The sequence below is a fragment of the Leuciscus leuciscus genome, assembly GCF_965113295.1.
Source record: "Leuciscus leuciscus genome assembly, chromosome: 18".
NCBI lineage: Eukaryota > Metazoa > Chordata > Actinopteri > Cypriniformes > Leuciscidae > Leuciscus > Leuciscus leuciscus.
In genome coordinates this window covers 10,646,863-10,671,856 of record NC_138742.1, presented here as the reverse complement: position 1 = coordinate 10,671,856, position 24,994 = coordinate 10,646,863, and the positions used below count along the sequence as shown (strand labels likewise).

The 24,994-nt window shown below is 37.2% G+C and overlaps 2 protein-coding genes and 1 long non-coding RNA gene across 4 annotated transcripts in view; all 3 read left to right on the top strand.

Moving 5' to 3' along the window:
- Positions 1 to 956: 956 nt before the first annotated feature.
- On the top strand, positions 957 to 12,266 carry sars1 (seryl-tRNA synthetase 1). Its single transcript, XM_082146219.1, has 11 exons — positions 957 to 1,170; positions 2,834 to 2,904; positions 2,996 to 3,076; positions 4,215 to 4,373; positions 7,973 to 8,116; positions 8,363 to 8,518; positions 8,648 to 8,869; positions 9,094 to 9,223; positions 9,368 to 9,525; positions 9,630 to 9,759; positions 11,368 to 12,266. Exons 1-11 carry the CDS (start codon positions 1,035 to 1,037, stop codon positions 11,523 to 11,525), a joined length of 1,545 nt encoding a protein of 514 aa, XP_082002345.1. The 5' UTR covers positions 957 to 1,034; the 3' UTR covers positions 11,526 to 12,266.
- Positions 12,267 to 13,071: 805 nt separating this feature from the next.
- Positions 13,072 to 24,994, top strand: part of chchd6a (coiled-coil-helix-coiled-coil-helix domain containing 6a) — a 71,341-nt gene continuing 59,418 nt past the window's right edge. For both annotated transcript variants that reach the window (XM_082146279.1, XM_082146278.1), the window contains exons 1-5: positions 13,072 to 13,132; positions 13,227 to 13,338; positions 14,278 to 14,356; positions 14,493 to 14,559; positions 17,106 to 17,250. In XM_082146279.1, the coding sequence (XP_082002405.1) occupies positions 13,255 to 13,338; positions 14,278 to 14,356; positions 14,493 to 14,559; positions 17,106 to 17,250 (375 nt within the window). In that variant the 5' untranslated portion in view covers positions 13,072 to 13,132; positions 13,227 to 13,254. The remainder of the gene's footprint in view (positions 13,133 to 13,226; positions 13,339 to 14,277; positions 14,357 to 14,492; positions 14,560 to 17,105; positions 17,251 to 24,994) is intronic.
- On the top strand, positions 17,260 to 19,701 carry LOC309481402. Its single transcript, XR_014200002.1, has 2 exons — positions 17,260 to 19,330; positions 19,377 to 19,701. It is a non-coding gene; the product is annotated as an uncharacterized lncRNA (long non-coding RNA).

The following is a 24,994-nucleotide window of genomic DNA, read 5'->3' as shown; positions in this document are numbered from 1 at the left end:
CCTTCTTCCCTAATTCTTCCCCTCCTAAAGCTGAACTTTGACTGATAGTCTTTTCATTTTCGTCTGTGTCAGTGAAGAAAGTAAACAGGCTCAACTGATGTTTATATGTTTTATGAATCATTTTCTGAGACAAGTTAATTTACTCAAGGCTACCAGGAAAGCTGTAGCCTAAGTCATTATTGCCAATAGGAACCTTCTACAAGCTTTGGAATTTGAAAACGTCTGTTTTTAAATGTTAAAAGTAATTTTAAATAATACAAATTATAGTCTACGTACTACGTTTAACGCAGTTGGTGGAATTGGCAGACGTTCCCTTAAGTATCATGCGCTGTGGAAACGCGTCAAAGCATTCTCAGGTAGGCCTATAAATATAATATATAATATAATAATAAATAATAAAATATATTACAAGGGAAAACAAATGTCCGGCAAATATCGAACCCAAAACTTACTTTACCGCGCTCAACCCCCGTGAGTGCAATCACGCATTAGTAGTCGCTGGCGTTCAGCGGGGAGGGGAGGCGTGAACCGGTGCAGATGCACTCAAATCAGACCGGAGAACCGTGACTGAGAACGTAACGTCGGGAAGCGTGTTTGTGAAGGCGCGGCCAGGCGGTGATATTCAGTTTTGATTTGATGAATGAATGATGAGAATCATTGAATTTGATGAGAATGATTTGATTCGAATCTATTTATTTATTAATTTATCTGAGGTGCCGGAACGCAGTTCCGGACCGTTCCGGCCCACTTTAACCCCTGGTTATATCATATTAATAAATGCAGTAAACAGATGACCGCGCAGCAGCCGAATTCACGAAGGTTGGCTCATGAATATGAATTAGCTTACGCGTGACTGCGTCGATTTAAAGTTATTAATATTAATTAGCTCAGTAGTATGATTCTGTACTTCGCCAGAGCAGAGTAATGAATATGCATAGCAGCAGGCTCTCTAGCGCCTCCCCTCCATATCTCTCCATACTTTCCATTTTCCTTTCCTTCATTCATCCGCACTGCACACCGCGTCCACAGGCATCATGGTGCTCGATTTAGACCTGTTTCGCACCGACAAAGGCGGCGATCCTGAAATCGTCCGGGAAACCCAGAGGAAACGGTTCAAGGATGTGTCTCTGGTGGATAAACTGGTCCAGGTGGATACAGAATGGAGGAAATGTGAGTATCGGCTAACGCTACAGCTAACGAAACACATGGCAGCCTGTGAATGAGAACAGATTGTGACACGTATAACATATCTGTTTAACAGTTTAAGATAGGAAACAAACACGGACTGTGCTATAACACATAATAAAGTTAATATAAAATGCGTGGAAACGTCCAGAAACTGCATTACCGGTGTACCGGAGTAGCATGTAGCATTGACGCTAATACTTAACCCGCCTGTTATAGTGTGATTAACATTGTTTACTTCAGTTAATAAAACTTGTTTCTGTTATTTAGCCTAATATACGTTTATATCAGGTGTTATTCGGGGATGAGAGGTATGATAATGTATTGGTTAAACCTGTCGCAGCATCACCCGGCTGTATCTGATGCAATCTCGATGTCAGAGTGAGTTTAACAGAGGAGGAGCTGCTGGCTGTCAGTGCTGTTGTGTGCCAGACTGTTCTTTCATCATGTTCTTGCCAATGCAACTAAAGTGAAAATATTAGGAATGACAGTTTGAAAATTGAATTCCCTATTCCTTTAAATCCATCCAAAAGTCTCACTATTAATATATTTAAGTTTGGTGTGGTCAACATATTTATCAGGACTAAGGACTTTAAAGGTTGCTTTAAAGTCACCATGAAATAAAAACGGACAATTCTTATTTTCTTAATTGCAGTATTTATTACAAATTATTTATCCGTGCACATTATTATTGTTTCAAAATGAATCTGCTCTCTCCTAATCTTTAATCAAAATAAATTCCCCTCCCACTTGCAGTGACATCTCTTCTCCGATGATGCGTTTACTGGTGTGAGGGCGGGACAACCTGTCACTCACATGAGATCGACCAATAGCAAACCACAACCATCCAAGGATTCAATCAATTCCAGATGAACAAAATCAAGTACATAAAAAAAATAAAAAATCAACCCTACATTTTCTCTTGTCGAGAAGCCGTTTCACTCGTATATACATCACAGTAGGGTAGAAAATACTATCGAAGTCTCATGCCGACTTAAAGGAATAGTTCACCCAAAAATGGAAATTATCCCATAATTTACTCACCTTCAAGCCTATCTAGGTGTATATGACTTTCTTTTTTCAGCCGAACACAGTCATATTAAATAATATCCGGGCTCTTTCCAACTTTGTAATGACATTTAATAGCGTCAATAGTTATTGAAGCTCCAAAAAACGCATCCATCCATCATACAAGTAATCCATACAACTCCAGTAGGGTAATAAATGTGTAAAATAACCTATGGATTAATTTTATGATGGATGGATGAGCTTTTTGGAGCTTCAAAACTCAATATTAAATGCCATTACAAAGCTGAGAAGAGCCAGGATATTATTTAATAAAAACTCTGATTCTGATCAGCTGAAAGAAGAAAGTCATAATATACACCTAGGATGGCTTGATGTTGAATTAATAATGGAAACTATTCCTTTAAACATAAATAACATAGGAACAAGTAATGCATCAATTAATTGCTTCATTCTAGATAGCACTTGTTATTATGCTTTTGGATGATTCCCTTTACAGCTGGCAAGAACATGTCTGGACAAAATAAAGAAATATTTAGACAAAATGAAAGGAATACTTTAGTGAATTTATAATTTTGTGACATTATTTTATGTTACACATATACATTTTTTATGCCTCCAGGTCGCTTCACGGCGGATAACCTAAACAAGGCCAAGAATCTGTGCAGCAAAGCCATCGGTGAAAAGATGAAGGTACGTAAAGCAGCTGTCATATATTTGTTTTGATCTGTTATCATTGAGTAATAATAATATTCTGCTTGCTGGTCGTATGATGTTTTTGCAGAAGAAAGAGCCAGTTGGGGACGACGACACTCTTCCAGAAGAGGCTCAGAATCTGGAAGCCCTTGCTGGAGAAACATTATCAGTGAGTCAAGCAATAATGTATAATTCACATAATTATTGTATAATAAGTATACACTACCGTTCAAAAGCAGTCTCTTCTGCTCACCAAGGCTGCATTTATTTGATCCAAAATACAGGAAAAACTGTAATATTGTGAAATAATTTTTTTTACAATTTAAAATAAATATATTAATTAATATTAATATATCATCAATTAGAATGATTTCTGAAGTACATGTGACACTGAAGACTGGAGTTATGATGCTGAAAATTCAGCTTTGATCAGGATCAAATAGAATATATTTTAACTTTTAAAAAAATATTTCACAATATTACTGTTTTTGCTGTATTTTGGGTCAGAAGAGACTTCTTTTTAAAACATGAGAAAATCTTATCGATCTAAAACTTTTGAACATATATTTTGTGTATATATTTTATCAGTCACAAGTTTTTAAAGTTTTTGAAAGAATTCTCTTATGCTCACCAAAGCTGACTTGGTTTTATTGGTTTACATGTATTAATATATATTTTGTATACTATATGAATGTATTTTATTTAAATTGTAAATTATTCCTGTGTTGGCAACAGATTTTGCTGGCTAATATTTTTTGTAGATAATTTTTTTTTGACTGAAGGGTTGACATATATTAGGGTTGGGTACCGAACTCAGTACTTTTAATGGCACCGACCGAATTACGTAAGTACTACCGAGTACCGATTTACATTAAAATAATCGGTGCCAAATTTCGGTACCTGAGAACGCATCTGGTCGCGAGAGTAAGACTATTTAAATATGAATCCTGCATGTTCTGCGTGTCTGTGTGTGAATGAATGACTCGTGGTTTCATTTACCAAACACACTGAAGCACGTGTGATGCTCGCTGTGTTTTTCAGCCTCTGCAGTCTCAATGGCAGACAAGGCAACTCTGGTATAATGTCAACAACACTTCTACAAATTACTTTCTTTACAGTTATTGAGGTAAACATGCCTAAATTACCAAACAAAAAGGTACCGTTGGGTATCAGCACCGAATTTCAGGTACCGGTTAAAATGTGAACGGTACACAACCTTTTTATATATATATATATATATACACACCCATTAAACAATGATCCACAACCCATCTGTGAGCATTAATTCTGCATTCTGTCTATGGCAGCCTCTCACGGTGACTCAGATTAAGAAGGTGCGGTTACTGGTGGACGAGGCTGTGCAGAAGACAGACAGTGATCGTCTAAAGCTGGAGGCGGAGCGCTTTGAGTTCCTGAGAGAGATCGGAAACCTCCTGCATCCCTCTGTGCCGATCAGCAACGATGAGGTGAGTTTCAGGGTGTTTTTATATACACAGTACACTTGGCAGGTCCTGCAAACCAAATACATTGCCTGGCAAAAAAAAAAAAAAAAAATCACACACTCTTAATATTTTGCTGGACTGCTTTTTGCTTTAATTACGGCACACATTCGTCATGGCATCGTTTCTATAAACTCATGCAATGTAAAAACATTTATTTCCATCCAAAGTTTCATTAATCAGGGTTCCCGCGGGGTCTTAAAAAGTCTTAAAAAGTCTAAAATTCTGAACTTTAAATTTAAGGCCTTAAAATGTCTTAAAAACAGCCAGATTTTGATCCGTGGTCTTAAATTTCATTTAGTCAGGTCTAAAAAAGGTCTCGCCAACAGGCCGTTCACATATCACATCTTTTGCGCGCTCAAGTTCGTTCAAATGTAGGCGCGCGCGCGCTCATAACTGAAGCGACGCACTCGTTTTTTTCCAGGCGCAGCGAGATAAAAAAAAATCTCAACTCTTCAGAATGCCGCAAACGCACCGCAGGTCATGTGACAAGAACCAACCAATCAGCTTCGCCCCTTTCCGTAACAACATTGAAAGCTCACTCAACTGGAAGGATGCGGGTGCACCCAAACACTACGGGTGTTTTTCTCTTCTCCGTAAATGAATCTTGTAGCAGAGCTACAGCAAGCGTGGCCGTGCATGGACGTGGTCGTGGCCAGCATTTACCCGGTATATCTCTATAGTTACCATAAACTTAGCAGCTTTAAAAAACCAATCATCATTCCTAATGCCGAAACCTGACAGCCAATCCGAGTCAGAGTAGGGCAGAATTGTTTTCAAAGTCTTTAACACCGCGAGTCTGATGACACACTGCCGAACAAAGAACCGCACGTCGGAAAGCAAGCCTGAGGTAACGTAAGTTAGCTTACAATGTTAACTGTCCTGTCAGATACAGACAGCGATGTTGCCAATGTCATTATTTTTAATTTTGACATAGAAGTGGGCGGGATAATATCGCGAGCGGGCGCGGGCGCCGTGAGCGCGGAGCGAGCAGGAACGAGTAGTGAGTTGTCGTCGAAAAAGATGGATAATGCAAAAAAGCTGTCGGGGGCTAAACCTAAAAATAGAAAGAGGGGAAAGGAGATGGCATGTCAATTGATGCAACAGCAGCTAAATAAGTGGATGGTGAAAGGCTATAGGTAGTATTTTGTTTTGTGTGACGTCCAGGCATGTAGGCTAATGCCATCGGGACTACCGGGAGATTCCCGGTGGGCCGACGTGCTTTTTGGGCCGATACATCTCATACTTTTTTGTTTCGTTTTTTGTCTTAACGGCCCATAAAACTCGTGCATCGGCGGCCCATTCGTTTTGTTTTGCTTAATTGGCGGCGCTGGGTTAGTGCGTAATTAGTGTGTAATGCATTGGTCAATAAAAAGTCAGCGTTAGTTTTTTTTTTTTCTGACACCCCATGAAACACGTAGATCAGCGGCCCATTTGGTTCTTTTCTTGATTGACACTGGGCTGGCCCAATCACACCTTTAATGTGAAGTATAGAAATATACTCTTTCAAGTATAGAAATTAGTACGAAACTAATTATGAAAGTTTCCTTTATTTTTCAGTGCATTTGTTTTACAATATATGGCTATTACTATCATGGGATTAATATTGTAACTATTATTATGTAGTAGTAATGTAGACAGACACTGTAACTAAAATAATTTTTCTTTGTTTAATTTGCACCAGATTGATGAATTTAACATTTAAAAAGCACTATATATATATATAAGTTGATTGGATTGGATTTTTTGCTGCCACATCCTTCTCACCTTTTTTACCCCTGACCTGTTTTCATGCATTGTGGAGAGCGCAGTGCATGGTTGCATTGCAACGACAGACGCCACGGGAAAATCCGACCGAATTTTACTATTAATAATAAAAGATAAGCTAAAGTGCATTGTAAATGTCAGTAATTTATCTTTTTATAAAAATGTATTTAAAGTCTGAAATATGTGAGGTTTATCTTTTTATAAAAACAACTTTTTTGTCTAAACTTTATTTGAACTTGTATGTTAATATATAACATGTTGCAAGACACTTTTAAAATCTGGCTATCATTTTTAATGGTATTATTTTAATGTTTATGTAAACAAAAAGTGCATATTGATGCTAATTTTATTTGTTATTTGCTGGTTTTCGACATTGTGTAGTATTAGTACTTTTTGAACAGGATTCTGTGATCACCGTGGTCATTTTTGTCACTATAATCATTGAAATGAAATGTTCATGCCATTTCATCTCTAGTTATGATCAACTATGATCAACTAAAATCAACTAATTATGTGTTTTTTACAGTATAATATGCATAGTACAATTTGACACACGTTGTTGGGTGTGGAAGGTTACTAATCGTTTTATCTGTAAATTAAATTAATGTTTTTTCAATTACTTAATTCATTGAAATAAAATGAATTCTTTGATTTGAATTTTTTTTTTGGTAGGTCTTAAATTTCAAACTTTATGGTCGTAAAATGTCTTAAAAAGGTCTTAAATTTGACTTGCTGAAACCTGCAAGAACCCTGATTAATGTCTCGCCTAGATCTTGTTGCTTCGCATCTTCTCCAGCACATCCCAAAGATTCTCAGTGGGGTTAAGGTCTGGACTCTAGTGGCCAGTTCATGTGTGAATGTGTGTCTCATGCTCCCTGAACTACTCTTTCACAATTTGATCCCGATGAATCCTGGCATGGTCATCTTGGAATATGCCCATACATATTCAAAAAATACATTGATGGAAAAACCAGTATGTTCATATAGTCAGCTGGCTATATTTTTATATATGGGCACATAACGTTTATTTTTGGCTATATGGGCACATAACGTTGCTGAACCTAGACCTGACCTACTGAAGCAACCCTGTATCATAACGCTGCCCCCACTGGCTTGTACGGTGGGCACTAGGCGTGATGGGTGCATCTTCATCCACCTCTCTTCTTACCCTGATGTGCCCATCACTCTGGAACAGGGTAAATCTGGACTCATCAGACCACATTACTTTTTTCCATTGCACAAGATTCCAATCTTTATGCTCCCTAGCAAATGGAAGCATTTTCCCCCAATTAGCCTCACTGATAAGTGGTTTTCTTAAGGCTACACAGCTGTTTACTCCCAATCCCTTAAGTTCTCTTTGCATTGTGTGTGTTTAAATGCTCTTAGTGTCACTATTAAACATGACAGTGTGTTCTACTGATTTGATTTCACCTAATGTTTAAGTGATCTCTGATGATGATCATTTAAAAAACATGTCCAACCACATTTCTTCCTCAAAGATGATGGTTCACCACTGTCCAGTTCTTGACCCAATTTTAGCAGTTACAGAAATCTCCTTAGTTTTTTTCTTTGCTTTATGCTTGATTTTTATTTTTATTCATTTTTAAATGAGAAGCTGCTCACTGCGTCAGTTAGGGTTAAATAACTTGTACCTGCAGTAATTAGCCTCTTTCCTATTTGCTTGGTTAAATCCAGGTGGTGACTTTTTTTTATTGGCCAGGCAGTGTATAATTTAGCATATGTGGTTGCTTAACTTATTCAACTGGAGACTAAGGCAAAACGTTGTTTCTCTTTCTCAGGATGTTGATAATAAGGTTGAACGCACCTGGGGTGACTGCACAGTGCAGAAGAAGTACTCTCATGTGGACCTGGTTGTCATGGTGGATGGATACGAAGGGGAAAAAGGAGCCATCGTGGCTGGAAGCAGAGGATACTTCCTAAAGGTTTGTTGCCCTTTACCCTAAAAATATCTTTTTTGTGGGTTGTCAGACTGTGCAAGGAAGGGAACTGAAGGACAACGGCATTGTTTTTGTGTAAACCACGTCTGAACATTTCAATACTGAGCATGTGGTAACCATTTTGCCTTGTTGCACAATGTTTACCCCTGTTCTCATGTCAGTTCTTCAAAATAAACAAGCCAAAAAGCACTTGCCACCCATTTTTAAATTACATGTTGTATTATATTTCAGGGACCTTTAGTTTTCTTGGAGCAGGCTTTAATTAATTATGCACTGCGGATCCTATACAGCAAGAACTACAACCTGCTGTACACACCCTTCTTCATGAGGAAAGAAGTCATGCAGGAGGTCGCTCAGCTCAGCCAGTTTGATGATGAGCTCTATAAGGTTTGTCATATCTATTGTATATATACATTAGTTGCACAAAAGTTGACATCATCATGCTAGAACCACTTAATACAACTAACAAAACTTGATCTACAGAAACCAAGCATTTAATGTAATGTGTTTGTTTAGGTGATCGGGAAGGGGAGCGAGAAGTCTGACGACAGTTCAGTAGACGAGAAGTATTTGATTGCCACATCGGAGCAGCCAATAGCAGCTTTCCTGAGAGATGAATGGCTGAAGCCAGAGGATCTTCCCATCCGCTATGCCGGCTTCTCCACCTGCTTCAGACAGGAAGTGGGCTCTCACGGCAGAGACACGCGCGGGATCTTCAGGGTCCATCAGTTTGAGAAGGTCCGAGCAATTCTATCATGAAAATAATGTGTAAACAGTGGAATATTGATTTTAGATGACTGTATTATTTCATAATAAGAAATAGACCTCTATCAAATTTTGCAGTAAGTAAAGATCTTGAAGAAATTTCTGGTATTATTTAGAAGAATCCGGTTTAATATTAAAATAGTTCAAGTATGAAATCACAACCTCTCTGAATGCAAACTCTTTCCATTGCTTTCCAGATCGAGCAGTTTGTGTACGCCTCTCCTCATGACGGCAAGTCCTGGGAGATGTTTGATGAGATGATTGGAACAGCTGAAGAATTTTATCAGTCGTTAGGAATCCCCTACCGTATCGTCAACATTGTGTCGGGTTAGTTCACATTGTCCAGTTTTTCCATTGAGAGCTCCAATGGAACTAATAAACCACCATTTGTTGGAAAATCTTGAAAGTTTTTATCAGCTTCCTGTAAAAAAAAAAAAAGCTTCAAATGAATTGTTTGCTTTTGTTTCACAGGTGCTTTGAACCACGCTGCTAGTAAAAAGCTGGATTTAGAGGCTTGGTTCCCAGGCTCCCAGGCTTTTAGAGAGCTTGTGTCATGCTCAAACTGCACAGATTACCAGGCTCGCCGTTTGCGTATTCGCTACGGTCAGACTAAGAAAATGATGGACAAGGTACAGTTTTACTCCACTGTTCTGAAGAAGGATGCTGGGTTATCTGTTATTACCATTTGAGGTCGGTTTGATTGACCATTGTGATTGTGTCTGTTTTCTTAAAGGCTGAGTTTGTGCACATGCTAAATGCCACCATGTGCGCGACCACTCGCGTTATGTGTGCTATCCTGGAGAACTTCCAGACAGAGGAAGGCATTATTGTTCCAGAACCTCTCAAGGCATTTATGCCTCCAGGTGAGCAACACTGAGTATGGATCTGTTTACCTGGATAAGTTATAGAAAAGTTTACCTCAATCTTATTCTACATGCATGAAAATTAATCACCTGTATAACCGTCCTTTGGATGAGATGTTAAACCGAGGTCCTGACTCTCCGTGGTCATTAAAAATCCCTTCGAATAAGAGTAGAAGTGTAACCCCGGCATCCTGGCCAAATTTGCCCAGTGGCCTCTGTCCATCATGGCCTCCTAATCATCCCCATATACTGATTGGCTTCATCACTGTCTCCTCTCCACCACTAAGCTGGTGTGTGGTGGGCGTTCTGGCGCAATATGGCTGCTAGGGATGGGCATTTCAAGCAAAAATAATATTCGAAGATCACTGGGTATTATTATATTATTAGTTGATAATCGCACCCCTCCCCCATATGCACGCACACATGCATGTATAGGCTACACACATGTGAAAAAAGCGGAGCGGTGTGACACTTAAATATAACTTAAAAAACGTAAACATGCGTTTCATATTTATGTTTAAATAATATGTTATTTGTAATATGAAATATTACCACTCCGCTCACATGCTCTTGTTTGAGACAATGTGTATCTTCTTCTGTTGTCTGAGAGCTGATTGACATCTTTTAGATGCGTTATTGGCATCGCCACCCTCTGGTTACATGAACGTGTCACCACCGCCTCAGAACCGAAAACATGGGGATTTTTTTAAAGACAGTACCGTAATCGCACAACCTATTCGTTATTCTATAATAAAATCAACTAATGTATTATTCAAAAATCGTGACTCATCCCTAGTGGCTGCCGTCGCATCATCCAGGTGGTGGTTGAGGAGATTTTGAGTACCCAGAAAAGCGCTATATAAATATAACTTTAGAACTGATAAAGTGATAAAGTAAACAAAAGAACTGATAAGAAAGTAAATGTGTACCTTGAAATGCAATATAAGTCGCTTTGGATAAAAGCGTCTGCCAAATGCATAAATGTAACAAATTATTATTCTTGTTATAATAATAATAATAATTATTATTATTAAATCGTATGGAATTTAACGATTCTGTTTCTGATACTGATTCCTCTGAATGATTATTTTAGGAATCATACAACACTGGTGACACTGTATGTTTTTGATTCACTATAAAGAACCAATTCACTACAAGGAACCAAGTCATTTTTTGGGATTCGGATAATACTGGTTGCATTGTATGTTTTTGTTTCCCAAAAAAAGAACAGATTCACAAGTAGGGGTGCAATGAATCGTAGTTGAGCCGTGATCCGTACGGACCAGGACCCACAGTTCGGCACGCATGTTATTCACGGATTAATTGCCAAGTTTAACCATTATAGAGTGAAAGTATATAATTTGCACTTGTTTTATTCTTGACAATTTACACATTTAAGCGATTTTAAACCATTCAAGTGCTAGAAGAGGCAAAAGAGAACACTATTGCACGCTGTTATCTGTTTTTCAGTCAAAAGAACCGGATATGTGAGCTATAAGTGGACCTTTTAGATAGCTGTTCAATGTGTGTAGGTTATGTTCCCTCTGATAAGTAGTAGTCATCAATTTTGTCTCCAATCAATCTAAATATTATGGTTTCTTTACACAGATTTAACAGAAATGATCAAGTTTGTGAAGCAAGCCCCTATTGAACTGGAGGCAACCAAGAAGCAGAAGAAACAGCAGGAAGGAGGGAAGAAGAAGAAACAGGGCGGTGACGCTGATATAGAGAACAAAGTGGAGAACATGTCAGTCAATGACTCTTAAACACGCCTCCTTGCAATCCCAGCCAATCATAATGGTTCACAAGACCTCCATTTTCTGTACCCCATTCACAAACATTGTCCACTGAAGCTGTCACATGGTTTCGTCCCTGTCATGCCCCTGCCTCACTTTACTTTCTCTGGGACAGTCCTACTGTGGCGCTGTCTGTCTATCGGTGATGATGGTGTCATGTTTAATAATCTTATTTTAAATTATTCACAAATCATTTTCCTACAAAGAGGTCTTTGAAATCTTTAATTAAATGCATGATGTTGTGACAGACATTTAGCCATTAGACCGAAATGCCTTGATGGCACTGTAATTACCTGAGGCATTGTATTATAATTCTGCTGCTGAATTAAAGGGAACATGCATGGTCTTTACAGTTAGTTCTGGGATTATTCTGCATCAGTGCCACAGTGAAGGTGGGATTTTTAATGAAAATCGGTTCTGGATTACGGACAAACCTCTTTCAATATCCTGTCTTACAATTCATATTTGCGCTATAATTATATTCAAGGAAGTTATTGATTACTGTGCACTTACTGTTCACATTGTCACAAAAGTTAAAGTGAGCAGCGAGCAGCTTTCTATCATTTACGTCTGTCTTTTGCTTCATAGAAACATTTCTTCTTGTGATTTGTCTGTTAAACAGGGAATGTTATTATATGTACAGTACTTGCTTAAATGCCTTGTGTGAGGAGTATGATGGCATTAGAGGATAAATCAATACCTGAAAGAAAACATTGTCTCTGAATTATGTTTTGTGTTATGCTTTTTCTGAATGCATGAATATTATGTTAAGGGTCTTCAATGTATGAGGCTATTATTATCTCATTGCACACTTTTATCTGAAGCAACATATTATTAAGGGAAACTTTGAGCAATTTATTGAGCAGGAATCATCAATTTAACTTACAATTGAACTCAGAGTACAAGTAGCCAACTTTAATAGTAGTCATCTTATGTGTTTAGAAAGCCTATTTCATATGCCTAAAAAATTGTAATGCCTAAATTTAATACAGTTTACATTGTAATAAAAATAATGCATTTTCACCTATATAGAGCTGTGAAGAAAGACTATGCATAGTTGCTATCAAATGTATAATTCAGCCAAACCCATTAGATCATGGAGTTCATTGGGTTTTTTGCCAAAATGATAAGAATCAAATGAGAAAAAACTTTATTTTGTGTTAATCCAAATATTGTTTATGAAGGGTTTTGGGAAAATCTTACCCACTAAATGGTCACTGTAAACAGTTGGAGGTAATAAAAAAGCAGTATACTAATTAAAAAAAAAATGTAAACCTCATGCAAGAAACCACTCCGTCCTGGACTTTTGGAAGTAATTTGATTCAACTGGAGCAGTTTCAATCATTTAACTCAATGTTTAATGGATAACTGTAGGTTTCTTGTTTTCACAATTTATGTTTTTTGTGAAGTACGCTTGTGAAATAAATTCATTAAGGACTGAATGAGTCTGATGGACTCCAACTCCCAGAAGCCCTTTCTTCAGTCGCCGATATATCCTGAGATTCCATTGGCTCATTGCAATGTCATTCGCCAATAGTGTTTCAGAATACTGCCTTACAATCTGCCACTTCCCAACGGTAAGATGTGAATCTGTCAAACATATCGGCGTATTTACTATATAATTTGTGGTCATTTCAGTTAAAGAATAAAATTGTTTATATTTTGTTGAAGATCCATTAACGAAGCTGTACATAAAGCGATGGGATCCGGAGAAAGCACGTCAAGGAGAGTTTCTTTCGGCCTAGATGAGGATGACAGGGTGAGGATTCTGCGTGGAGTGAAGGTAATCCAACATTTCATATTTATTACCTTAAAGTCATTGGTTATGTACGATTATGGTTGGTATTGCGGGACTTTGTACCGTGAATTTGCAACAAGGTTAACCGAACGTCCTTCATTGAACGGGACGAGTTTGGGAAAACAGGCCACAATTTTGTTTCGGATGTCTGTCATTTCACAAATAAGTTCGATATCTGCAGTCCGCATATGATTGTCAGCTCTGGCTAATGACAACCGAGTCTGAAACCGAGAAACTTTCCTGATTTGGAAGTTGTGTTGGACTGATACATCACTGACCTAGTGTGTCCTCAGGTGTGCAGAAGTGTAAATGAAACTAAGGGCAGGTGTATGTATGGTACTGTCTGGACGTTAAGCTCTGGTAATCTTTTAATTCTCTTACAATAGAGTTGACCACAGATTTGCTTGTCTGGAAAGTGTCATTCTTCCAAGTGACTGAAATCTTTTGAGTTCGATCACTATTCATGGATTTCATCCGGTCCCTTTCCACAGGTGTATTAATCAAGCACAATGCAGTCTGCATTCATAATGTAGGTGCTTGATTTTATACACCTGTGGAAAGGGACCTGATGAAACCCATGAATAGCCTATAGATCTTTAATAAATCATATATGATATAAATGAGTGGTTGCATGATTAGGCAAGTAGGCGAAAACAAGTTTATTCAATGTCACTAGAAAAATACTGAGAGTTATTATTCTTTATTAATGTTTGTGTGTTTACAAATCTGCAAGGATACCCAAGAACAAATGATTAAGCTTTATAAGTGACAAATTAGAAAAAGTAGATCTATGTTTTGTCAATCTATAGATTAAAAAAAACAGATCGATAATAGCCTAAATTATGAGTTATCAGTGATAACTGATAATTGCTTCATTTAACTTGTGTATGTTCATCAGTCATTTTTATACATTTATGTTCTTAGCTGTCTGAAGACGTCCTACAGCGCATGAGGAATGTCAGTGCTGATCCAAGACCACCTGTCAGCAATAAAGAAAACCTAGGTATGACATCATATTTTCCATGTTCATACATTTTTGCAGTTTATATGCCTGTGTGCTTACAAGAAGCAATAAGTGAGATATTAAATTTGTAATGCATGTTAGCGATAATTATTTTAGTTTTTCTTTAACTTTGCAGGTGCACAACCTCCAAAAACACAGACCAAGACGACTTTTCCTGATACTAAAGAGGAGCTCAGGAAGAGGTAATCTAAGGGGTTTTTCAAATTGTGGTGCAGGGACCCCCAAGAGAGTGCTAGGGTGTCCTTTGAAAAATGTAGAGAAAAATGTAAAAAAAAAAACTTAAAAATGAATAAATAATAAAAAGATTAAAATAAATAAATAACATTAAAATAATTAAATAAAAATATTTTGTATTTATTATTTTTTAAAAATGCATCTCATTGTATAATTTTGTGAGTAGAAAAAAAAAGTTGAATGTGTTATTAACTAAAAAATAAACCTTAGGCCTGGTTTCACAGACAGGGCTTAGAATAAGCCAGGATTAGGCCTTAGTTAAATTTGAAAGCTGTTTAATTTAGAAAATTAAGTAGCTGTTATAAATGTGCCTTAAATCACCATTACTGGGGTGCATCTTGAGACAAAACAATGGCAGTGACATATTTTAAGATATGTCAGCGCAAGTTTCTTTCAGTTAAAACAGCTCAAACATGCATTTTAGTCTGAGACTAGGTTTGAGCCTTGCCTGTGAAATCGGGCACTAATCTGTTAAAACTTGACTAAACTAAATATTTTCCAAATAACAATTTAAGATTGGTATAGTGTATCAATTTAAATGAGTCTCTTTTTACATGAAAATATATTGCTTTCTTTTAAATTTTATGAGGATCATATTTGGTTGTCTGTCTGTGGCATGAAAAAGTTTGGCATCAATCAAGTTTTTAATGTTGTTTATATGCCTATGTGGTTTTAATATGCTTTAAGACAAACCATGTGCAAATTCATCAGTCAACACCATTGCTGAGTGTTTTCTCTTTAAAACTGCAGTGAACCAAAGACAGTTTAAAAAACGCGGTTTGAAATCGCTGTTTCTGACGTCACAAACTACCTTGTTAACCAATCAGGTCAATGTGTGATCATCAACGAGTGGATCTCTGAGCTGGTGTGAGTGAGTGGGGGCGGGGCTAATTAGCATATTCATAGAACCGCGTATACTAATACACTGCACGATTTTCAAAGTAGCCGTGTCACTGTTCACACTGCACGACTATCTGGGGTGACATTCAGTTGCTGCTGTGTTCACACTGCACGATGGGTCGGCGACAGGGCGTTTCACACTGCATGACTTTACAAAAGAAAGAATCGCAGACAACTTCTGTCTGGTCCGCAAACTACGTTTCACAACCAAACGCACGCGAGAAGTGATAAGGAAATAACGCAAGATCACACGTGCGTGAGACCGGAGTTCTCGAGCGAGACTGAAATAGTTATTAAAAATGATAGCCCGCAAGAAGATTGCGATCCAAATTGTCTGTGTGCTGATTTGCAGCGAAGAAGAAAAACAGATAATGCAGGAGGAAATGGTTGGGGAGACACGGAGAGCAAGAATTGTGTATTCTACAAAGAGAGTTGGGGGTAAATTAATCATTTTGCAATGTGCTGCTGTTCAAGCAAATGTTTGTGCTTTGTTTCTGTTTGATATAATTGTAAATATATCTATTAAAATACTGATATTCTGGTCTATAACTCCTCCCTGAACTTCCCGCTGCCCTGTATCTTGCTTTCTCATTGGCTGTAGGTCATCGCCGATGTAGTTTTTCAGTCAGAACACTTTCACACAGCAGGATTTTGAATCGCCAACAGGTCCAGATATTTAGCATGCCAAATATCTCACGGGCGTTGGCGACTCATCTGCGATTCTCTCAGATCGCCTCTTTGATCATTCACACTGCGTGATTGCCACTCGCGTGAACGAGAACCGATTTGCTTATGATTTCGGGCATTTGTCGCCGATCTCACTAAACCTGTCGGCGAGCGAAAAATCAGGCCTAAAATCGTTCATTGTGAACTCGGCATAAATGAGGCAAGGGTGTAGAGTTACATTCAAGCTATATTAAGGCATGAAGGAAAAAACGCTTAAATATGTCCTTTTGGGGATCAAAGATGAGTTTTAAAGGATAAAATTGACTACAGGGGGACTTTAAAACCCTGCTCTAGTCTGTCTCTAGCACACCAAGACAGGATTTTGGACTAAAAAAATGTTTATATATAAACAATATATCAACTTCTCAGAACAGTGTCACTTTGAGGTTGCCTAGGTCGTTTTATACAGCAATATTATTGCTAAACACAGATCCAGATGACATATCTTTAATTTTAGCTCTAAAGAGCCTTTCTGAACTGTTCCTGAATTACTTCATGCAAATCTGTTGCATGTGTGAAGCTGACATTTTAAAACAATCAACTTGCATTTGAACAAATGTATGATTTATTTATAAATGTATTCATTTTTCATTTATTATGCTTCTAATCTGACAATATACATGTATTGACTGTAAATGTCTAAAGAATTGCTTATAAATATGAGTACTAAATACTGTAGTTCCCACAAAGGATAAGACCGTACATTTGAAGGGGACTCATTTTTTTCCTGGATTCTCTCCAAGTGTGAATCATAGCACAAGAACAAAGGACAAAACACTGTAACTCAGTGGTAGGTTTAAGAACTGCAGTGAGTGAATCATGGCTTGGCAACAGGCATGTAAATAAAGCTGTGTGTGTGCTTGCACAGGTATGAGCAGCAGCAGGCCATTATACAAGAGGAGTTGGCTCGGATCGCACGCAAAGAGAGAGAGGCAGCGCGGCAGGACATCACTCGAGCGGTGCAGAGAGAGCGAGTACAGACACGGCAGGAGTCTGAGAAAGCCAAACAGCTGGTGAGAGTCTTCTACAAAACACTTCAGCACAGAACAATACTTCAGGACACAAGTATAACGGCACATGCAAACACACTCTGAGACAGGCAATGTAAATACTGTACAGAATGTTGGATTTCTCTCTCAGTCATCGTACGATGTAGTGAAAGGAGTTGAATTTCAGGGCAGTTCGGTTGCAAACATAATATCGTAAAATTGTCTTGTGTATCATATTTCTGTGGTTTTTAGACATGGCACCATGGTGATATCTGTTTTTACATGTACCATGGTAATGCCATGTTTTTATAAATAATAATGCTTTTTAATATTAGTAGTGTTACTGTTCAACTATTGTTAGTACTACTGTTCGAAAGTTTGAAATCAGTGAAATTTTTCTTTTTTTTAAATGAAATGAATACTTTTATTCTGCAAGGATGCATTATATTGATCAAAAGTGACCAGAAAAGACATTTATAATGTTATGAAAGATGCTTTTCTTCTGAAACAAAAATCCTGAAAAAAAAGTACAGATTTTTGTTTCTACAAAAATATTAAGCAGCACAACTGTTTTCAACATTGATAATAATAATAAAAAGATTTCTTGAGCAGTAAATCAGCACATTAGAATTATTTCTGAAGGATCATGCAACACCGAAGACTGTAGTAATGATGCAAATTCTGCTTTGACAACACAGGAATAAATTAAATTTTTACATATATTATACAAAACAGTTATTAATTTTTTTTTTAAATATTTCATAATCTGTCATTTTCATAATTACTGTATTTTTGATCAAATAAATTAGATTAAAAAATCTCAAATAAAAAAGATTATAAATCGCAAACTTTTGACCTGTATAGTTGATTCTAAGACTGGGTGATATAGAATATTCAGTGTTTTTTAAAATTAAGCAATATTGTGCATATGCATTGATTTCAATATACCTTTTATCTATTCATTAAGATTTCTAAAGACTTTAATCAGTTTAGTTTCACAATCCTTCCTTGACTGGATGTTTTAACAGCTCATTTAAACTAAATAGCAACAGCTTTAGATTTTGTATGTTTGATTAGTTGCATCAGTTTAAATGGTTCGTTTGAATGAATCATATCAAAACTCTGATTTAATAATTTGTTTGTCATCACTCAAGTATTGTGGTATAATATCTTTTTTTTATTTTTTTTTGCATTCAATAACACTCATTTTAAAACGGGCTCTAAATTCTGATTGGATAACATTTGTAACCAAATGAATGACTAAAGAAGAACGTCCGAGATGCACATTCTGTTTTAGTTTGCCAAGTTGCTTTTATAAATGGTGGCAAGAACAATTTTATTTTAATAAAATATATCTATATTAATAAATATAATAAAACTATGAATATATTAATCTAATTGTTTAATTGCTGTTGCAGCTGTTTTATAAATGCCAAAAGCAACTCAACTCTTGATTTTTACAATCAGTCATTTTAACATCACTTTAACATGTAGCTTTTTTTGGCTGATTGCTTTCTTAGCTTTATCAAACATTTATCAGCATTCAAATTGCCAAACTAGTTCACAGTTCTACAGTAAATAAATATAGTTTAAAAAAAAAGGGAAAATTAATTACTTGTATCCTTATCTCCCTTAATTTTCCAGTTTGAAAGTTTTTCTTTTAAAAAAAAGTCCCACAGGCGAGGAATACTCAACCTGGTCAAGTCCCGGTCTGAGAAACACGCCGCTGCTCTCTTGACACGGGTGAAATTGGCTTCTTTGAATTCCACTCAGTTTTTTTCTTTGTCCCGTCTTCCACTTATTCTCATCCACTTATTCAGGTCCTTTAGGGATTGTGTCCCTCATTCTTAGGCCCCTGGAGGGGCCACCTTATCAAGTCTATAAGAGTTACGCATCGCACGTGTCGTGTTCTTGCAGACGTTGGACCAAAAAACTGTGTGTGTGTGATGTTATACATGTCAGCCCATACCTGAGGATCCTGTGGTACGTGTCTTGTTGGGCTGTCTTATCTGAGCTCTGACATGTTCTGGACACTTAATAGAAAAGCTTCCCCTGGGCTCAAGCTTTGAAGAGTAGACGTGTGTGTGTGTGTGTGTGTGTGTGTGTGTGTGTGTGTGTGTGTGTGTGTGTGTGTGTGTGTGTGGATATAGGTTGTGAAGGTAATTATAGCTCAATCCTCCTATTCATCCCTGAACATCTCTCTCTCTCTCTGAACCTCAGTGTCTTATTAGCAGATGTGTGAACATGCCCAGATGTCACCATAACCCTCAGCTGAGATTCTGATGTTTGTGTAGAGTTCAGTATGGATCTGCTCTTTTTAAAACCTGTGGTTCTAAACGGGTTTTGCTTCATGACACTGCTATTTGTTTTATTATCATCTACAGTGCTGGTCAGAATTATTTGCCCCCTTGGTAAATATGAACAAAGATGGCTGTAAACAATAAATCTGCAGTTTATCCTTTTGATATTTTTTTTCTCACATTATTAAATAAATGTTTTTCTCCAAAACACATTGGGAACAATTATTTCCCCCCTTTTATTAAATATTTTTAGTCTTCTCCTATAATGCCTGATGAGTTTGGAGAACACTCGATGAGAGTTCAGAGACCATTCCTCCATACAGAATCTCTCCAGATCCTTCTGATTCCCAGATCCATGTTGGCGCTTCTTCTCTTCAGTTCAGCTCTCTCATTTTCTATAGGGTTCAGGTCAGGGACTGGGATGGCCATTGTAGATGCTTGGTTTTGTGCTCATTGACCCATTTTTGTTTTGATTTTGATGTTTGCTTTTGGATCACTGTCCTGTTGGAAGATCCAAACATGGCCCATTATAAGATTTCTAGCAGAGGTTGTCAGGTTTAGATTTAGTATCTTTTAGTATTTGATGGAATCCATGATGCCATGTATCTGAACAAGATGTCCAGGACCTCTGGCAGAAAATTAGGCCCACAGCATTAAAGACACAACAGAGTATTTCATTTTACACATGGGGTAGTTTTTTTATCCCTGTATGAACCAAACCCATATTAAGTGTTTGCTACTTTTTTATTAAAAAGTATTTAATAAAAGGAGGCAAATAATTGTTCCCAATGTGTTTTGGAGAACAAAAAACATTTATTTCATAATTCTGACAACTGTATGTTGTAGTATAGGTCATATTTTGAATTAGTTTTTATTGTTATATTTTCTATTCAATTTTAAGTTTAAGTAATTTTTAATGTGCTTTTGCCATTTTAAATTTTGTACATTGTTTAGCTTTAATTTGTTTGACAAATTTTCAAGTTTAACTTGTTACAGTTAGCTTAAGTTTAAAGTCCCCCTTTAGTCAATAATTTAATCCCTTAAATCTCATCTTGGATGTTTTTTCCTGTGAAAACTTAGAATGTCAGTGGAGAAAGGCATATAGTTCATCATAATATACATATAAATATTTAATCTAATATTTATATTTTATTTCAGCTTTATTTCAGTTATTTTTTTTGTTTTGTTTTAGTTAACACTAACAATACTGGTTGGACGTGAAGAGCAAAATTTGAAAAATAATGTATAACATTATCTAAAAGATTGATTAAATTGTTTCTTTATTTACTTATCAATGTTGTTCCAAACATTTATGACCACCTTGGACACGTTTAGCAGAATGCCTAAGCTGCCTCTTCTATACAATGAAACTGGATGGTGACCAAGGACTGTCAAGCTCCAAAAGGACAATAAAGCCACAAAAGTACTTCATATGTCTTCAGAGGACTTGACAATAGCTCACATCAGCTTTGCGTAATGAACAGACCAACATGTAAGTTATCAGTTTAAAAATCTTGCTGGTGACCATTCACTCTCAATGTATATCTAGTGTTTCACAGGAGAAAAGGAAATCATACAAGTTCGAAAAGACACAAGGTTGAGAATTATTTTTAAAGTAAACTAGGCTTCAATATTACTCATTAGAACGTACAGTACCGCTCCATTCACATAAACAACAGCAGTAGTGTGCTTTACCAGCCTAACGCATTGGACAAACTCTTGGCCAAATATTATATTACTATGTGACAGATGAGTAGAGTTTGATTGGATTTTATTTAACAAACAATTATTCAGGAACAAAAGATATTCCAGGTTTTCTCCTGCCATGTGAAAGCTGAAAAGCCTATTTATTTTGCTTTTCTACTAATGCAGAATTTTACGGTTAGTGGCATTTTATTTCCATTTAGCACTGTTTCTTTTCTCTGCGGGTTTATAGCCCTAAAAGAACAAACCTGCGAGCCATCAGTTGAGAACCAAGCCGCGTGCAGTGGCTCTGTGTGATGTGGATGTAATGGGAAGTCTTATCATTAATCAGAATGAAGCTCTGACATGGCGACTCCTCTCTGTTCTGCTGGTGCGTTTCAGAGCGCAACATCAAGGTCTGCGCCTCTAAATATTCATGATTATCAATAATGTCCTGATCGCTGGAGACCTCTCTTGTTAAACACGACGTGAGTCATGGTTGGATATCAGCTCAGCCATCGGTAGAGGAATTGATCCTTTGTTTTCGGTTTCTTGCAAAAGGATGTTAAAATATTGAAATGAAAGTGTTATCGTAATAAATATTAGAAGTGTGTGACAGCATAAATACACCATGATTTGGTGTCTATTGGAAAGTTGAATTGAGTGGCAGGAGTGATGGTCAGTTGTTGTTGGATATGATTGATCACCAGGCATTTCAATGGGATTTTTTCATGTGAGTTACTGGTAAAGTTGCAGCTGTTGTTCTGGCTTATGTAGTGAACAAATTTGAAGCGGTTTAGTTAACAAAGAGTCACAGTGTAATAGTCCCAGGCAATGAACAGTTAAAATTGAGCACTATTTACACAGTGTAGACATTTACATCCGACATTGGCTTAAAAATGTAAACAATGTATCGTATTCCTATAAACCTGTTCCCTATGGCTGGCTTGTTATGCTCTTGATGATAATAGCTTTGAGTTTAGATAAGATAAAACTTGCTCTCATAAGATTTATATTGTAATATTCCAATGGAATCATTCACAAGTGAGTGAGGGTTTTTTTAATCCTAATTTTGTTCATATTCATCTCAGCGTTTATTTAGCTTGAATAGCTTTGCATTTGTAATACGTTTTGCTTGTTCATGTGTTGTTGTTGTTGTTGTTGCTTTTTTCATCTCACTGATATGAATACTTCCCCGTTTGTAATACATATTACCATTGGTTTACTTTTTTTTTTTTAAGAATAGCTTTGGATTTGTCTCATTGTTTTTATTGATTTTCATTACTCTGATTCGTTTTGTTCTCGGTGTGAATGCCTTTGCGTATGTTTTGAGTGTTTTCGTTTAGCTGATTTCTTTTTGCTCTCAATGTGAATGTTTGAGTTTGTGATACATTGAAATCTCTTAACAGATGTATTTTTTTTTTTTGCTCTGTGTGAATAACTTTAAGTTTGTTTAGGAGGGTTGGAACAACGCATGTTAATTAGTCGTTTTGAGTGGAATGCATCTATTCGTCGCGCTGTTTGTTCATCCCCAATGATTTGCATAATTGTTCAATTATTCGATTAATCCCCAAAAAATTATCTAGATTAATTGATTGAGGAAAAAAAAAGAAAGAATATTAGTTCCAGCCCGACTTTCGACATGACTTTACTCACCTTTTTATATTTGTACGCTTTTCCCCCGCTCATATTGTGAATATCTTTGCATTTGTGATGTTTCGATTTCGTTTTCACTTTGTAAAATAGACCTATAAGCTGCCACTTGTAGTGCTTTCGTTGCAGTTTTCCATTCACTATTTTTCTGCTTCACACATAAAGAATTGCTGTTCTCTTAAGACATTGTCTTACAGAAAGAGGGTGGCACACATATATTAAAATGCAGTAAATTGTCACCTCCGCTCCTGCACTCTCACTCAGACTACAGTAACACTCTTTCTGTGAAATGCTCTATTCACTGTCTGTTCATCCCTTGCCTGACTTCCTCCATCCATCTGCCAGGGTCTGTGCAGATACCCTCTATGAGCTCTTGTACATGACAAGCCTTTACAAGATTAATCAAAAATAACGTAGAGAGAGGTGGTTAAAGGGAGAGAGAGTGGGGAGGATTGTGGGTAATTTCTCTGCTCTTAAACGCATTAATGCCTTTCTCTGGCCTGTTGGCGGGGAGAGGTGATAAGTTGCATTTGCATTTGGCACTCTCTTTCCACAGTTCCATTAAAAAGCTGGTCTCATTAACACCGCTTCACACTCGCCGCCGAGCTGCCCGCCTGCTCCTCTAGCTCAGTTGTTACTTATGCATGAGAGATGCTAAAATAATCGGAGTGCTTCTATGCCAGGCTTATCTCTTTGTGATAAGGACTCTGATCCTTTTCCAACCTCTCGTATCTGATTTTGCGTCAGATGTTTTTTAAAATCTGGTTTTTGAGTGTACCTGCGATGGTATGACATCACTGCACAAAGCTTCACACTTGCGTGTGAATGGGAGGCTGTGGGAGCTCACTTCCTGTTGCCCACTGTAATCAGGCTGAGCAGTGATTTGATTCAGTCCATTTATGGAATGATAACACCATAATCTATACATTTATACATTCTCCTGACCAGTATTTTGGTGTTACCTTAGTACTTTCTTGGCATCTTTACATTGTGGTTTCTTTTCTTTGAAGATAGTGCAGTGCATATAGTAAAATGGTGTAAATTCAGTTGTTAGACACTAGATGGCGGAATAACTCTTCAACACAATGCCTTTGTCTTCATTTCTGCCAAATCTCAATACAACGCCCAAGAGGTCTTCAGTGCTAATTGCAATTGTATAATGTGTGTTTCAGGTACACCATTACAGTATTTAAATGTGGAATAGCAGTCAATGTTTTTGTCTCCTAAAATGAGAAAACATGGTGTTGTTCTAATTGAAGCAGGACCGATTTAGAGCTGACAGGCGTTGATTGATTTGGTGGACATGAGACTATTAACATGAGTAGCTTCATTATGTATGTGTGTGTAGTATAGAGTCATATTCATCTCTGAAATGAAAATAAACAGCATGAGAGCCACGATCTAGCAGTAAGTGCATATGTTTCAAACATGTGTATAGTGAAGTGACTGTGCATGTAGACTTCTGCCAGAAGCGCACTGTTTAAGAACCCATCTGTGAACTTCTCCTCCAGCTCAGGCCAACGGGGTTTGTGTCCACAGTTAGCTGGTTTGGTCTTCATTTCATTCAGCACCGTTTCACATTTTCGCCAGTTTCTCACCAAAATGTATGTTCTACTGCACGATTTTAGTTTTCCTTTGCATAATGTTTACATTAAAGGTGCTCTAAGTGATGCCGGGAGTGTTGACATTCGAATTGTTGGCAAACAAAACGGAGGCTAGCTAGACCCTCCCTCCTCCTCATCCCGTCTCCTCCCTCCTCCCCTCCCTTCCGGCATAAAGGAAAGTCAAAGTAATCACTAAAAACAAAGTTAAGTTTTACTGATACTTCATTCAATGTGTAATGTCACCAAGTTAGATAAATGCTTTTATATATTGCAGAACAGAATGCAGAAAAAGAGAAACATTGTCTTAAAATCGTTTCGCCACCTGAGGTTATAACTATAACTATAGCTCCCATACAAGGACGCAATAATAGCAAGATAACGTTAGCTTCGCGTTTCCCAGTGAGCATAAACAACGGCGGTGGCGTAAACAAATTTAGTCAAAGTTGTCAATAGCCTATTAATGAACATTCAAATCCATAACAAACAGTGGGTGAAAACAATCATTCACACAAATTGTCGCCCTACTGT